The 17246-nt window shown below is 47.6% G+C and overlaps 1 protein-coding gene across 1 annotated transcript in view; it reads left to right on the forward strand.

The window, feature by feature from the left end:
- The window catches only part of CCDC30 (coiled-coil domain containing 30), a 39907-nt gene extending 29563 nt beyond the window's left edge, over nt 1–10344 (forward strand). Inside the window, exons 13-21 of the mRNA XM_038166540.2 lie at nt 1456–1590; nt 2202–2359; nt 2942–3089; nt 4010–4131; nt 4848–4989; nt 5130–5266; nt 5552–5666; nt 8906–8973; nt 9776–10344. Coding sequence (XP_038022468.1) covers nt 1456–1590; nt 2202–2359; nt 2942–3089; nt 4010–4131; nt 4848–4989; nt 5130–5266; nt 5552–5666; nt 8906–8973; nt 9776–9971 — 1221 coding nt within the window. The 3' untranslated portion in view covers nt 9972–10344. The remainder of the gene's footprint in view (nt 1–1455; nt 1591–2201; nt 2360–2941; nt 3090–4009; nt 4132–4847; nt 4990–5129; nt 5267–5551; nt 5667–8905; nt 8974–9775) is intronic.
- Nucleotides 10345–17246: the final 6902 nt, after the last annotated feature.

Below are 17246 nucleotides of genomic sequence, written 5' to 3' on the forward strand. Positions count from 1 at the left end.
AAACTGGCTGGGCGGCCAGGCCCAGAGAGTGGTGGTGAACGGGGTAAAATCCAGCTGGTCACCAGTGGTGTTCCCCAGAGGTTGGTGTTGGGGTCTGTCCTTGTTAATATCTTTATTGATTACTTGGATGAGGAAATTGAGTGCACCCTCAGTAAGTTTGCAGATGACACCAGGTTGGGGTGGAAGTGTCAATCTGCTGGAGGGTTGGTAGGCCCTGCAGAGGGACCTGGGCAGGTTGGGTCGATGGGCAGAGGCCAATGGGATGAGGTTCAACATGGTCAAGTGCTGGGTCCTGCACTTTGGCCACAAGAACCCCATGTAGCATTACAGGCTTGGGGCAGAGTGGCTGGTAAGCTGTGCAGAGGAAAAGGACCTGGGGGTGTTGGTCGATGCTCACCTGAACGTGAGCCAGCAGTGTGCCCATGTGGCCAAGAAAGCCAGCGGCCTCTTGGCTTGTGTCAGGAGTAGTGCAGCCAGCAGGGCCAGGGAGGGGATCGTCCCCCTGAACTCTGCTCTGGTGAGGCCGCACCTCGAGTACTGTGTTCAGCTTTGGGCCCCTCACTAGAAGAAGAACATCGAGGCCCTGGACCGTGTCCAGAGAAGGGCTACGGAGCTGGTGAAGGGCCCGGAACACAAGTCCTGTGAGGAGTGGCTGAGGGAACTGGGGGCGTTTGGTTTGGAGAAGAGGAGGCTCAGGGGGAACCTTATTGCTCTCTGCAACTGCCTGAGGGGAAGGTGTGGGGAGCTCGGGGTTGGCCTCTTCTCACAGGAAACCAGTGATAGGACTAGAGGGAATGGCCTCAAGTTGCACCAGGGGAGGTTTAGGTTGGAAATTAGGATAAATTCCTTCTCAGAAAGAATAGCCAGGCATTGGAAGGGGTTGCCCAGGGAGGTGGTGAAGTCACTGTCCCTGGGGTTACTTAAGGAAGGGTTGGAGGTGGTGCTTAGGGAATGGTTTAGTGGGTGACCTTGGTGGTAGGGGATGGTTGGACCAGATGATCTTGGAGGTCTTTTCCAACCTTAATGATTCTGTGATCATTTTACAAGCTATGGGAGGTCTGAAGTGATGATTTGAAAAAACTGGGTCTCATTTGTGTTCTTGTTAGCACTAGTGACTATTTGAGTCTATGAATGTCTTGGTCTCTCTCCAGTTTTTGCCCAAGAAATGTTCTGACCATGCAGTAGCTGATGCTGTCAAGCATCCTCTGCCTCAGCTCCATGGAATTGCACGTCCTCCAAATAAATATGGTGTACTTGGTCCCTGTATTTATTCTTTTATTCTTTTTCAGTGTCTGGTAATCCTGTTTCCCTGTTCTTGATCCAGACATTTCAGATAATATATATAGAAGTTCAGACTTGATTTCTTCTTTTGAAACTCAGGTCAAAGTTGAACTGAAGCAAGCTCGGGCAAAGCTCTCAGACACAACTGAAACATGCTCCTCTCTCTCAGCACAGTTGGAAAAAAGTCAACAGAAGGTCAAAGAACTTGAACAAGAGCTCTTGAAATGCTCCCATGCTGATAAATTGCAGAGCAGCCTGCAAGAGAAACTTACACAGGAGAAGTCCAAAGTGTATGAAGCACAAAAACAGGTAACTCATCAACATGGACTAAGTTAATGTCTTAGGTATATTTTAGGTATATTAGGTATATTTTTAGCAGTTTTATGTAGCTGCAGTTCAGAAAAAGAAGCACTAGCAGCTCACAAATCAGCTCCCTGAAGTCTATTTTACTAGTTTGAGATCACCTGGGAGGTTGGCTGAGTATTTTAAGAGACATATTGGTTAATAGTGGACGCATAATTAAGACAATAGAAAGCAAATTGGATGCCTTAACTCCTGACTCTAAAGTTCGGTATCTGAGAATACTTGTAGTGGGGCTGGCAGATGTAGGGAATCTGGATCATGTCCTCACAGAGGACCCTTGCTGCTGTTCACAGTCTAGTGAGTTACAAAAGCTTGTATTTTCTATAGCATCAATTCTTCTGTGTTCCTGACTAATCTTTGGATTTGTTTTTGAAGGGTACAGGATTGATTTAAGTGTAAAAATAAAAATAAAAATAAAAACATGTTGCTAATTCATGACATAGTATCTGATCCAAACTAAGTGATAGCCATTTAAAAATATTTTATTATTCATTTTGGGTCCAAGTACTGGCTTGTTAAATTCAGAAAATTTAATCCATGTCCCATTTTAATCTGAGATCTCAAAGCTCCATCAGAAGTTGAAGGATTCACAACACCAGCTCCTGCTGGCAGAGACCCGTGTTTCAGACAAGAAACTCCTGGAGGAGGAATTGAAGGAGGCTCGAGAAAACGAAGCTCGAGTACAGCAAGAACTCCGTGAGGAGCTGCTGAAAAGGTACCCAGAGCTGGGTAAGAACTGTGCTGTGAGTGGAGAAGAGGTGTGTGCCAGCCAGCAAATGCTTCTGTGCTCCCAGCTACCTTCTGCAGCTCCATGCCTGGCCCTACGTGGGCTCACAGAGTTGCTGATTTTTGCCTCCCATCTCTTCTTTTGTGTCTGTGGTAGACACTCTCCAAGTGTCCGTGCCAGACAGAATCCCCTAAAAAAAAATTAAAACATTTGTGGAGACTTCAGCTGCCTCAAAAGGTGCATGTTCCTTTCCAGCCAGCCCACTGATTTTGATTCAGTGATTGTTTATCCTCTAGATGCCAGCAGCTGTTCCTGCAGTGTCCCAGCACAGCTGTGTTCACACTGGGTTTGACATTCCCAGATAGGACAGTCACCGTTTTGCAGGGCACTAGGACATGGGGACACCTGGGATGTGCTCGTTTCTTTCTACCTACCCTCAGAGTTGTCCAGGGCAGGTGTGGATGCAGGCACGATGTTGTTTTTAGACCACAGCCGGCCTTCAATTCATGGTGGCACACCATAGGCTGGCCTCTGTGTCCGTGTCTCACTGTCACACCGACGTGCTTTTAGGAAGCTCCTGGAGCAGCAGGTGGAGGAGCTGCGGCAGCAGCTCCGGCATTCGCATGAGACAGAGGCATCACTGGCCAAGATGCATGTGGAGCTGCAGGCCAAGACTCTGCATGCCCTAGAAGATGAGAGGAAAACTGATTCGAGTGAGGTGAGCTGCAGCACGGACACGTCCTCATCACCCAAGGTGATGCTGTACTGGTGGCTGGCTCCAGGGCAGACTGAACTCTAGGGAGCAATTTGTGTGGGTAAATGGGACCATTCCAGTATGAAATCTGTGTATGGGAACTGGTGAAATATGGCCAAATCCAGCCAAGTGCTGAGCAATTACAGATCCCACTGACTTAAAAAAGGAACTTGGAGGAAAAGCACCATCCCATCTTGAGTAGGTTTCCCGGGGATGCAACTGTGAGGGCAGGGAAGGAGGGCTTGAAGAGAGATTGGAAAAGGCCATCCCATTTTCTCATGAAGCATGGAGATTTTCACAGGAAAATTTTGGTATGGTTCACTGTCTGGCAGGATGCATTGTCTCCCTCTGCCCTGTTGAAGCCTGTGGTCCCCCAGCAGCACAGAAGTTCATATTCCACCTTCTTTTTGGGGAGGTGTGGTGGTTTCACCCCGATGGGCAGCTGAACACCACACTGCTTTCTCGCTCTCTGTTTCTCTCTGTTGTTCTCTCTCCCAGCTGCTGTTGCACAGCAGTTTTTTCCCTTTCTCCGATGTGGTCTCCCAGAGGCACAACCAATGTTGCTCATCAGGTGGGCTTTGGGCAGTGGCAGGTCCCTTTTGGAGCTGTCTGGAACTGGCCTTTGTGAGCACAGCCCAGCAGCTGCCCCGTGTCAGAGAAAGGCCACCCCACTGTCCTGTTGCTACCAAAGCCTTACCACGTAAACCTGATGCAGGAGGAGGCAGTGGCTTTGGCTGCAGGGAGGTTGGGAAGCAGGATGGATGGATATTAATCTGTCACGGGGAACGTGAGGATTAATGACAGACTGCAAGAGAGACCAGACTGAAAAGGAGGCAGAGGGCTGCTGTAGCTGAGGACACACAAATAAAAAATAACTCTTCCAGCATCTCCAGTGTCACAAGGAGAAAGAGAAGCTTTCAGAGCAACTTTCACTGCTGAAGGAGGAAAACAAAGCTCTCTATGAGGAAGGAGTCCGTCTTTTGAACCAGAAGGATCTGTACATCAGGTAAGGACTGAAGCAGCAGGGAACATGAAGACAAATTTCCCAGGAATTGCTCTGGTGGTCACACGCGCCACCACTGTTCTGTAGCCGTTCGTGTCTCTCCTGTTCAGGACATTTAGCACTGAGATACTAGCCTTAACCTGATGCCCTTTTATGCAATTAGGTTATGCATCACACATCTGCTGCTACTTTGTGTTCCCCTTGGCAGCTAAAGCAGTGTGCAAAATGAGGGGGTGTCTAGGGAGAGCTGTGGGTGCTGCTGTTTAGGGTCTGTGCAGAGGGGCTTCATGGAGCTGTTTTTTTTTCCATCAGAATACTTTTGAACTAATTTGAAGCCCAGTAGTGTTTTTCTCATGAGTTTTGATCAAACGTATGCAAACGTCCCTAATCTGATAGAGACTCTTGTATGATATTTTCCAATTGGGACAGAAAGGAAAATTAATTAAAAAAAAAAGGAAGTCTTTCCAGCCTAAATGGACAGGATACAAGGGGAGAGCAGCAATCGAAAGTCTCAGGAAAGAAAAATATTTAACCCCAGTGTTGCTGGTTACCAGTGAGCTGGTGTGCTCATTCTGCCTTTAACTGGGAAGCCAAATACATGTAGAGCTTGGTAGATGGCTGCTTGGAAAAGCCTGAATAAACAGAGAACATCTGCCTTGTTTTTGACCCAGAACACAAAAAGATTTCATGGCCTTAAGTTTGTCTCTGTGCCTCTTCAGGAAATATAATGAAATGCAGCTCCGCCACAAAGACAAGATCCGCAGAGCCAAAGAGACGTTCATCCATGAGGTGAAACAAAGGGACAGCAGGATTAAGCAGCTTGAAAGTGAGCTCAGTGAGTCAAAACTCCAAGTAGAAAAGGTAAGAGAACACATCAAGGGCTTTCCCTCCTAGGGAACATAACATGCTTGATGGTGATCCTTTTGGTAAGACACTTTGAGTGGATAGAGAAGAACAAAGCGTAACTGCTGGTTGTTGTTTCCTTCTGCGACAACACTCAGGGAAAGGTGCTGATTGCACAGATCACTACTGAGAATGAGAAATTACTCCAGGAAAGAAGACGGCTCCTCCAGAAGATAACTGACCAAGAGGAGACCCCTTGGAGCACCAGGTCTACGATTGCCACCCTGCAGAGCAGGTAGGCTCCTAATGATGTCTTGGTGAGATGCCCCTGGAAACCTGCCTCATCGTAGTACTTCTTTGTTTTTATTTTCCTTTCTCTGAAGAAATCCTTGTTCTGTCTGGATCATGCCTCAGTCACTAGTGCTGGGGATTTCGTTGCTGTGGGATTTGGTTAGGCCCTTGGCATGCAGCTGAAGGCTGTGCAGGCAAAAGGGTCTGAGTTTGAAAAAGAAAATGCCCTTTTGAAAGCACAGTGTGCCTGGATGGGAAATAACTTATGCCTTGTATACAACGTGCCCAGAGTGAAGATCCTGGATGAGGAGAACATGGGGCTGCATGAGAGCAAACTGCAGCTCTCCAGCCACGTGCCCACCTCGCAGCGCGCCATGAGGAGCATCCACGCTCCCAACACGGAGGTGAGACCCTCTGAGCAGACAGCTTACAGGAGCTGATGTCCTGAGAGTGGGTCAGTATCCAAGCTGCAGCTGAGGTGCCAGGGAAGGGTTGAACCGATCTTCTGCTTTGGGTGGGAAGTGACACCAAGCCCGCAGTAGACTGCAATGGCTTTGTCATTGAGGAGGGATTCAGGGGTAGCTGACCTCCAAGCCTGGTATGGCACTCGTTATTATCTGCCCTTGCTTTTTCATGTGGGTAGCGACAAATTTATGGTGAGAAGTCCAAGGGTGATTAAAGGAGACTTCAGAGCCTTTGGGATCGTTTGAGATATTGGTAAAGAGATCATGGGCGCCAGCAGAATTATCCTCTATTCTTTGAATTGTAGGGAATTAAATCAAAATAAGCAGGCGGACCTGGCTTATCCATACCTGGTTCCAAGGCTGGTGTCACTGGCAGAATTTGGCTTTTTTATCATGCCGTAGTCTACGTGACACCAGGCCCCCTGGGGCCTGGTAGGATTCACCTTTCTTAAAGGGGGGAAAGAGTTTTGCTTACAAGTTCGTGTGGCTGAGTGAAAGAGCATTAAACTAGGTTTGAAGGGGAAGAGGGATAAAATCAGGCTCACTAGTGATAAGCTATGGGACAGCATGACAGTCTTTGAGGAATATTGTGCTGATCAGAGCTTTCGCTGAATACACTGAAGCGTATTTGAAATATTTGTATGCTAGTGCACGCTGTATGAGGAACAGAACTGGAAGCTTTGGCTCAATCTCGCACCTATGATATCATTGGCATAAGGGAGACTTGGTGGGAAGAGTCCAGTGACTGGAGAGCTGTGATGGATGGCTTTAGGCTCTTCAGGAGACATAGCAAGGGCAGGCGAGGTGAGGAGCTGATGCTGCACGTAAAGGAGGGGTGGGACTGTATGCAGCTTGCAGTTGGAGATGACATGATTGAGATCCTCTGGGTAAGGATTACAGGAAAAGCAAATAATGCAGACATGGGAGTCTGTCATCATCGTGGCTGGATGGCCTATAGGACAGGTGTATTGTTCTGTAGGGAATTAAGGGATTTCTCTAGACTTGCTCTTATCCTTTTGTGTGACTTCAGCTTGCCAGATGTTAACTGGGAATACCACACAGTGCATACAGACAGCTCCAGGAAGTTTCTAAAGCATGTTGGAGATAACTACTTGGTACGGGCACTATGGGAGCCGACTAGGAAAGGTGCTCTCCTAGATTTGTTGTTGGTAAAACAGAGAGGGTCTTGTGGGTGAACTGGCGATCGGTGGCTGTCCTGGCCACAGTGACTGTGAAGTAATTGAGAACTGCCTCCCTTACTTCATCAAGGATCCTTTCATGATCGCTGTCTCCAAGAGTCCTTCACTCACAAGTGCTTCCCTCCTTGCAAACAGCAAGACAAGTGGGGCACCTTCCTTAGCTGGCTCACTCACCATTTGTGTCAAGAAACTATCCTCCACACAGTCTGGGAGTCTTCTAGACTGTATCCGCTCTTCTGTGTTGTATTTCCAGTAGATGTCTGGGAAGTTGAAGTCCCCCCCCCACAAGAACAAGGGTTAGTGAGACTTCTAGTAGCGTACTGAATGTTTAATTTGCTTCTTCATCCTGACTGGGTGCTCTGTAACAGACTCCCACCATAATATCTGTCTCATTGGCCTTTTCCCTGACACTTAAGACAGAGACACTCAACCTTTTTATTGCCATCGCCCAGCTCCATGCAGTCAAGGCATTCCCTAGTGTACATGGCTACCCCATCTCCTCTCCTTCCCTGCCTCCCTGTGTTGCAGAGCCTGTAACCATCTATCCCAGCATCCCAGGTATGCCGTGTCTCACTGAGGTCAGTGATACAGCCATGAGATTTAACTAAAACTTCCAGTTCCCCGTGTTTATTTCCCATGCTGCATACATTTGTGTAGAGGCTCTTAAGTTGGGCCCCTAGTGAAACTGTTTTTTTGGATGAAGTGGCTGGAATTACTTTGTGCTGCTCTTCAAGTGTTATCCCACAGACCTCTGATCCCTTTCCTGGCTCCGAGCATCTATTGCTGTCACCGGCATCAAGCCAGTAAGAGCTGAGTGGATTGAGGTTCCTCTCCACTGGTAACTTCAGTGCAAAGGCCTCTTCACCAGTTAGCAGGCCTGTAACCAAAGATGCTCTTTCTTACCTCCAATAGATGGACCCCATCTGTCCCCAGTACACCAGGTTTCTCAAAGATAGTCCCATGGTCTAAAAAGCCAAATCCCTGGCTACGGTACCAGTCCCATGCATTGATCTGCTGGATGCAGCTGCTCCTTTCAAAGCCTTTTGACTGGTAGGATCGGACAGTGGAGCACCAGTACTCCAGAGCCTCTTAAAGCTGCTCCAAGGGCTCCGTAGTCCTTCCTGATACACCTTGGACTGCTCTCGACAGTCATTGGTACCCAGATGAAACAACAGCAGGCGATAGCAGTCTGTGGGCTGCCCAAGGCTCGGTAGTCTCTTGGTAGCAACCCTGATACGAGCCCCTGGTAGGCAGCAAACCTCTAGAGAGTAAGTGAGGTCGGTGAGTGGGTACCTGTGTTTCCCACAGAAGAGAGCTCCCTAAGTTCACATTGTCTCTGTTTCAGTTTTAGCGCTGTTAAAAGACTTCAGTAATTGGGGCCTGGCCATTTTGAAGCTAGCTTTAAAATTCTGAATAACCCAGAACATTGTGGTAGGGAGTTAGGTATGTTATTTCTGTGAGCCAGGAAAACCTCAGACAAAGCTGACTGACAGTAGTGACTAAACTGAACTGAACAAAGGTACATCTTACCTATAAACTCAGCTCTGGATTGAACAAATTAATAAAAAAACTTATGGAGGAGAAATGGGAAAAATTCAGGAAAATCAAAGATTTTGTTTCAACAACTCTCCAGATAAAACAGGTGGATATGGAAGTTTATTGGTACATTTTGAAATTTAAAAGGAACCCAATGCGGAAACAAATGATTACAAATGAAACAAAGTGCTTTCAGGACCTGGTAGAAATAGCTGTCTATGTGCTCCATTGCATTTCATTTCTTTCTGTTTCTTTGAGCTGGACTGTTTGTTTGTTTGTTTTTAGTTTAGATTCAGACCCAGAAAACAAATATAAGATTATTACCTCTGTGGAGTTGGGGAACTAGCTGTGAAGTGGGGGGCACTTTCAAGACCCAGACTGTGTGTTGAAACTGAGGATCTGATACATACCTCCTACTTTGAAAGTCTCTGTTTATCATTCCAGGACTTGAAGGGTGTTAACTTCTCTGAACGGCAGCTACAGAGTAAGGTGTTGCCATCTCCCCGTACCAGGTATTGTGGGGTAAAACAAGAAGGAAAATAATTTTAATTTGCATGTGGCAATGCAGAAATTGGGCGTTTTGGCAGTCAAAACAAATGCTCCACTCTGTGCTTTTACCACCAAGGTTCTTTTACTTCCCCCCCCCCACCACTTTTTTTTTTGTCTAGTTACAAGGGAAATGGTATTAAAAAGACCCCATGAAACTGATAGGATGGAGAAGTAAAATTTTCAAAATATGTCAGGAAACACCAGGATTTAGAAGTGAGGCTCACATGACTGTGTAAATTCCAGCACTTGCTGTGACATCGTCAGCTTCGTGCCCAGTGAATTTGGAGAAGTGTTTTTACATGAGAGGTTATGAGGCTTAGAGGACGGCTGCTGCCTGGAGCTGTATGACCCATGTCCCAGGATAGTTTCATGACTAGTGGGCAAGGGGGCAGGAGGGAGCCTGAGCTATTTCTCAGCTTCTGGCGTAGCAAGGAATACCCCAATCCACCCCAAAAAGCAGGAGGTGAGCACACTAATGGGGAAAGCAGAGGACTCTAGTCTTTGCCTGCTAGAGACTTGGCACAGTGGTCCTGCTTGTGGCCTTTGGGTGCTAACGTGGGTGATGAACAGTGTCACAAGTCAGAGTATGCTCTGGGGGAAACGGGCTGTCAGCTACATGCTGGAGGAAGAGTGCTGGAGCCTTAGCCCAGGCAAACTGTATTGACCCTGTGCTGCCTCACAGCAGTGCTGGGAGGAGCACTGGGGCTATGCAGGTAGCAGAGAGTTGGAGTTTTCAGAATGATTTGAGAGGAAATTTGTTTTCAGCTTCCCATCACAAGAACTGCCAGACACTCTCAGCACCCTGAAGCCCGAAGGAGGAGCCGAAAGCCAAGACTCGTCCTTTTGCTTATCGCCCTCTCAGCCTTCTGAGATTGGGTACTTAAACGTAGCCTCGCCTGGAGACACCACAGCCTCCCAGCTGCAGGAGGAGAGTCAGAGCATCAGCTCTGAGAACTTCTAAACAGAGAGAGATGTTTGTAAAATACACCCTCACTGGACTGCAAGGATTTGGGCTCCTGTTGCCATCAGGTGACAAGGACTGCAGGAGGGAGACTTGCCAAATGACTTACTTGGTGATTTTTGTGATATCTTTCAACTAAATTATTCAACATCTTTTTTTTTTTTTAAAAAAAAAAACAACTCACCTAACCCTAACTGTGTGTGTGTCATCCCACATCCCCCTGGGATGCATCCACCTGGGAGGCTGGAATTTGCAGACAAACTCAGTAAAAAGGAAGAGATGTGGAGTGAGACATATGTCCCCCCTGAACCCTAATTCCCTGTCCAGTCCAAAACTATGAATTTTGTAAATAAAACTTGGAGAAATTCCCCTACATTCTGCTGTGTGTCCACTTTTCTCCATTCCCCTCTGTCTGTGCTCAGGTACTATCTGTTCCTCCTTTTGCATGCTCATACTTCTCCATTTAGTTTTGCATGAGCCTGGGGAGGAGAATGGATGAAATGTGAGTGCTCAGAGCTGAGGCTGGAGGTGCACTGGGAGGAAGGGAGGGCATTGGAGGATGGAGGGATGGAATCAGAAGGGGCACAGCAGGAAGATAAAGGAAGGTGGGTGTACAGGGGCTCTGCATGCAAAGAGGGAAGCAGAAAGGATCAGAGCACGTGCTGGGGGGGGATGTTCTGCACACATGTAAGTGTGAATGGAAGAGATCTGAGCATGCATGGAGGGGAGCTGAGCACAGAGTGGACAAGTAAGAATTACCATTCCCATGAGGGGGAACTGAGGCTGTCAAAGGAGGAGGGAGGAAGTCCTCAGAAAAAGTGAATCAGCCTGGAGGAGATCTGAGCTGTCACAGAGGACCATGGTAAGGAGAAAAGCAGTCCCAAATGGGAAGAGAGGAGATCTGTTCTCCCAAGGAAGGGAAATGGAACATCTCTGAAGAGGATGAAGAGGATCTGAGCGTGCATGGGGGAGCAGAAAGACTTGGGGCCCACAGAGGGGCAAGGGAGGCCTTTCCCTTGTGCCTGCCTCTCCCTGCACACAGCAGAGCAGGTGTGGGCAGTGGGTGCTCAGCTGGGTAGCCGCAATTTGAATGCATAAAAGCTGTCTCTTGTCCCTTTGAATCTCATAATCAAGTTTCTTAGGTGAGAAAGGTGCTAGATTTGAAGGGGAAAGGGATAAAAACAGGCTTAGCAGTGATAAACTCATGAGACTGTGCCAGCAAGATCCTTCAGTCTGCTTTGTGAGGTGCTGGGTACACTGGAGCACGCTGGAAATGTTGCTACACCAATGCACGCAGCACAAGGAAAAAACAAGAGGGGCTAGAAGCCTTGTCTCAGTCCCAGAGCTACGGCATCATTGGTGTAAGTGTAGCCTGGTGGGAAGAGCCCAGTGACTGCTGTGCTGTGCTGGATGGTTACAGGATCTTCAAGAGGGACAGGCAAGGCAGGGGGCTGATGCTGCAGGTAATGGAGGGGCTGCGCTGTACGGAGCTTGCAGCCAGGGGTGACACTGTTTAGAGCCTCTGGGTATGGACTAAGGGATAAGGAAATAAATCGGATGTCATTGTGGGAGTCTATTAGAGCCCACCCAAAGTGATACTGAGGACTCTGGGGTGTCCCAAAAGGCACCTGCAACAGTCCAGAGGTACCCTGAAAGCACACAAAGAAGATAGGGTACCCCATAAGGCACAGACATGACTTGGGGGAGCAGTAAAAGGCAGACCTAGGGGTGCAGAGCCACCTCAAAAGGCTCATACGGGGTCTTGGAACACCCTAACGAAGAAATGGAGGCATTCAGGGTGTCCCAAAGGCACACCAAGGGGGTTCAGATGAACTGAAAGGCACACTGAGAAAAGAAACAGATTGCGCTGGTGAGTGCTGTAATATGCACCCAGGGTTCCAGAGACACCAAAAGGCATGCCCAGGGCTCTGGGAGGTGTCCAAAGGCAATCTGAGGAAGACAGAGCACCCAAGATGGCACACAGGGTAGGCAACAACACTCCAAAAGATGCACTAAGGGTCCAAATTGTCCCAAAAGTCTAAGTTGAGAGGTCTGGAGTACCCAAATATGCACACCCGCTGGTCCAGGAGTGCCCTATAAGGCCTACCAAGAGCCTTGGAGAACCTCAGAAGGCACAATGAGAAGTCAAGAGCACATCCAAAGACGGTCCCAGGAGTAGGGGATGCAACAAAAGACACTTCAAGGGCTCTGGGGCATCCCTGAAAAGGGGCCCAGGAGACCTGAGCATCTGTAAAACAAGGGGTTACGTGATGCACCAAGACAAAATGGATGCCAAGCGGTGTGGGGGCAGTGGTGTGCCAAAAGGTGCACTCGTGGGGACTGAGTACACTGAAAAGCAAACCAAAGGGTACAGGTGTCCCAAAATGGATGCTGAAGGGTCTGGGTTTCCCTCCAGGAGATATCCAGCAATCCAGGGATGCACAGAGGCACAAGAAAGGGTCACGGGTGTACCCAAACACACACTGAGGACCCAGTACTCACGCTGAGGTGCAATGGTGGCATCCCACTGCCTTCTTTCATGCCTCTTGGAGCCTTGCTGGTGGCCGCCTGCTCTGACAAACCCATCCTTCTCCACACAGATGAGCTCTGGGTGGGTGCCAGGAGAGGAGGGGACTCGGCAGGGGGCCCACAAGGACCTGGGAGCCATGTGGGGGTGGGCTTGCACAGCCCCATGCTCCTTGGCTTGTGCGAGGGGCTGTGTCTTCAGCTACAGACACGTGGGCCCCACCAGCCTCCGGAAGGATAAGATGGCCACCCCCAGCCGGCCCCTGTGCTTTATGATGTTGTCAAGCATTTTATGCTATCAGTGAGTGTGTTCAGCAGGCCGGGGCACTTGGGCAGGTCCCGCAGGCCCTGTTCCTGCTGAATGTGGTGCCGGTGACTTACCTCCGTGCCTCTTGGTGCCCATTCTCAAGGGCGTTTATGTGCGCTTGGCACAATCAGTATGTGTCAGGATCACTGGGAAAAAAAGTGCGCGTGGGACTATTACAGGCTGTCAGCACCTTTGGGAATATGGCACGCTTCAAGGTTTCTACAGGAAAAGAAATGTGAGCTGGGCTTCTGGCTGAAGGTGACATGCTGTGCCACTGCCTCGTCTTTCAGAGCAGCATTGGTAGGAGGAACTGCTTGCTGGGATATTGCTCAATTTACACTTTATTTCTTCTCAGTCTCAGCAAAATGATGAGGTCTGGTTCCCCCATAGTGGCAATCTTGAGAAATAAAAAAATAAGCTTTTGTTTCCTGTAGCATGGTAAGATTTGCCATCCCTCTAGGTAAGGGGGCATAAGGCCTCGAACCTCTCGTGTCTTTCCCCCTGCACCATCCTCCCTGGGCATTAGCACAGGTGGGTGCGGGTGAGAGTTAGGGTTAGAGTAAGGGGTAAGTTTAGGGTTAAGCTTAGGGTGTTACACTTACAGTTAGGCTTAGGGGCTAGTGTTGCATTGAAAATTCCCATTAGGGTTGGGGTTAGGAATAGGTTTAGAATTAGGCATAAAGTTAGGGTTATAACCTAGTGCTAGGGTTATCTTTAGTATTAAGTATAGGGTTTGAGTTTAGGGTTAAGGTGAGTTTTAGGGTTAGGCTTAGAGTTAGAGTTGTGGTATCGGTTAGGATTAGCCAAGTGCAGCAGCCTGAAGCTACAGTTAGAGCAGTGAACCTAGTCCCCGTGCAGCAGTGGGTTTCAGTCTCCATCCCACAACAGTGTGCCCACCCTAGATTTGTTTCCATGCTGTGGAGAGGGTTTCTGAAGTCTGTTGATCCCCTGGCCTTCACTGCTCTGCTGTGTGTGAGGGGCACTCATCTGCACCGATATCAGGGCTGGAAAAGCTGTTGTGCATGAGTATCGACAAGGTCCAACAGCACTTTGCAGCTGGGTGCTGGGCTGCTGAGTGATGGGTGCTGATCCTCCCTGCTCCTGCCTGGGCACCAGATGCACTGCAGTCACCAAGTCCCATCTGTGCGCTGGGAATGATTGTGCTGTTGTATGTAAAGGTTTCCAAATTCCACTAATGCAACAGATGGACAAATTCCCCCGATGGACAGAGTATACTGCTGTGAGTATCAATGACTCCTTCCAGTAGCTGGTGAATCAGTTTCCTGCTATGCACAAGGGTTCTCGTGACTTGCCAGCACCCAAGGGCTGAGCACACAGCTGGGTGCAAGGGATGCTGAGCCCTGCTGCTGCACCACACCTGGGCTCACCAGCATGGGCAAGGGTTTCCAAGCTCTGCTGAAGCACCAGCATTTGCTGCTCTGCTGTGTGCAAGGGTCGGTGAGGCCCATCGGTGTGTTGGGTCCAGGCAAACTGCTTTGTATAAGGGTTTGTGAGCCTTGGTGGTAGCTGAAGCATCGACACCCTGTGGTGGGCTCCTGTGCATCTTAATTTACTCGGACCTGGCCACAGTACTTTGTATGAGGGATGCTGAGCCCTGCTGGTGCCGATGTAAGACTGGGTAGGCTGCTGTCTGCAAGGGTCACCCAGTCCCTCCAGAGCTCCTGGAAAAACTGTGCTTGCTAAGAGTGAGGGTTTGAGACAACCCATTGCAGGGGCTGGGATAAGAGGTAATAGGCACAAGCTGCAAGAGGAAAATTACAACTTGATTGAAGAAATATGCTTTTTTGTTTGTTTCTTTGTTTGTTTTCCATGAGCGTGGTCAAATGCTGGAAGAGGGACCCAGACAGGTGAAGGGATTTCCAGCCCTGGAGATAATACTCAACAGGCAAGGCTCTGAGCAAGCTGCTCTTAACTGGACCTGCTCTGATTGTGAGTTTGGAGTAGATTTGTGTTGTTCTCTAGTCTATGTGATTTTGTGGGTTTATGATTTCATAAACCAGTATCTTGGGGACTGCTGCATTGGTGGAGCAATGACTATTGATGAGATGAGGAATGGAGAAGTAAAAAGGAAATAAACTCCTTCACAGAAGTCTATGGCAACTGGTCATTATGGTAATAATAGCAGAAACTTGAGTACTCTTGCTGAACTTTGATCATGTGAGTTTAGGTTGACGTGTGAGAAAGGACAGACAAATAATAATAAAAATAATTAAATATAAAAATTGAAGCCTATCAGCACTCAATATATGATTGAGAAATCTTCGAAATCTCTTGGAAATATGTTACGTGCAAATACCTGGCCTCAGTGTTTCATGCTAAACTGTCAACATCTGAGATGCAGAAGCAGAAAAGTTAAAGCAGTGCTTATGCTTGGGACTGTCAGCCTTCCCATACTGATCAGCCATCTCAAGATTTTTTTCCTATGTTTATTTCATTACTTCCCTTGGTTATGAGACCTGACATAGGCATTTTTTGCTGCTAAAGACAGGGCAAGCCATTGCCCTGCCAGCACATTTTTAATGCATGCAAAAGTGTAAAACCAAGCAACTTTTATTAGTATTTGCTTTACAACTTTGAGTTAAGCTCTGTTCTCTGATATATCTTCAGTCGAGAAGGAGTGTTTTGCTTTATGCTCTCTACTAGGAAATAGCTGCTTACCGGTCTCCTCGCCACTTCCCAGGGAATTAGGAGCAAATGAGGGGATAAGGTGCCCTCCTGTGGCTACACGAGAGATAGGTAGGCCAAAAATAAATGAATAAATAAAGAAAAAGCAAGTTTATCAATACGAGCTTACTACTTACAGCCATTGCTTGTTCCGTCATCCTCTCAGCTCTTCCTAAAACTTGCAAAAAAAAAAAAGGAGCTCATTCTAAAGCCTATGTGGGCCCTTCAACCTGCCTGGTGCTGCCATAGCGTGTAACACACCTTGATGTTGCTGCAGCTTGTGGGCTGCTGATGTGAGCCTTCAGGTTCACAGCACGACTGACATGATGACAGTGGGATGAGAGCCAGCAGGGTGCCTGGAAACCCCTGGGGCCTCCTCCATCAGCCAAATCCTCCTGGAGCCTCATCCCCAGAGTTACACACAGACTCCCAAGCCTCTGAAGCCGTTCATCAGCGAGGCTGGCTTGATAACTCTCTACTGATCACACAATGGCTGCTGGCACATGGCCCCCAGTCCCAATCCAGCTGCTGGCATGGAGACCCCCATTCACATACATGCAACAGAATAAAAGGCTCCTGACACAGGAAAAGTGGTAGAGATGGAATTTAATGAGAAGATGAGACAGACCGTGCTGATCAGGGTACGGCACATACTGACTGGTAATCTGTTTATGTATATTTTATTTTATTTTATTTTATTTTATTTTATTTTATTTTATTTTATTTTATTTTATTTTATTTTATTTTATTTTATTTTATTATTTCTTTCCCCAGGTTTATTCCTCCCCAAACCCCATTGATCCCCACTTGTCTCCACCTTTGGTTCCTCCCCTAAACATCCAATAGTAAGTTTAGTGAGATCCTGAAAGTCTCTTCCCTTGCATCCCATAATGTGACCCATATCCCTAGACCCAGAGAGAGGAGAGGGCAGGGGAGGAACTGGGGAGAGAAAGAGGGAAAGGAGCAGGGGGAGAATCTCTCATTGACTCATCCTGACAGGTTTCACATCTGAGGTTCTCCTGGGCAGCCCTGGCAGTAGCAGGGCCTGGATATTACTCTGGTTCTCCCACTTGTCATTGTTCCTCTGTGTGAAGACAAGCTTTTTAAACTTTAACACTCATTTCAGGAGTCACACATCCAGGAAAACGTATTAGGAATATGAATGTATAAAAAACTGTATATAAATATAAAAACTTTGTTCCTGAAATGTTGAAACAAAGATCTACCTTTTGAGCAAGCTGTGCATTCTCCATCTCCCTGTAGCAAAGTGCTTTTGGCTATGTCAGGATTGCATACACAATTTCCTTGGTGCTACAGGCAAATATTAAAATAAATTTGCATCCAACAGTAACTCTCTCTCTTATGAGGTAGTCATTCGCTCATTCTTTTTACCAAGCCACTTGTCATGGGGTGCATACAATAAAGCACCATCTGTTAGAGTCATCCTACGTTGCTATAAAACCAATCTCCCACACTGTTGTGCTCAACCTTCCATTTTTACTATATTTGGTGCAAAATGCTATGATGTTGAGTCAAATATGTGAAAAAATATATATATAAATGCATACCTTATTGCAAAGCCTGAGTGGGACTGCCAATCATTGCACCTTGACTGTGACTTGTGGGTGCATTCTTCCAAATAAGCACGTTTGGAGAATAGTCAGCTCAATATCCAGTCACATGCAGAGTCTCTGAGAGAGTAAGGAATGCAGCCTGAAGGGTGTGGTAGACACTGAGAGTTTCATCAAAATATTATC

This window comes from Anas platyrhynchos, chromosome 22 (genome assembly GCF_047663525.1).
Source record: "Anas platyrhynchos isolate ZD024472 breed Pekin duck chromosome 22, IASCAAS_PekinDuck_T2T, whole genome shotgun sequence".
Taxonomy (NCBI): domain Eukaryota; kingdom Metazoa; phylum Chordata; class Aves; order Anseriformes; family Anatidae; genus Anas; species Anas platyrhynchos.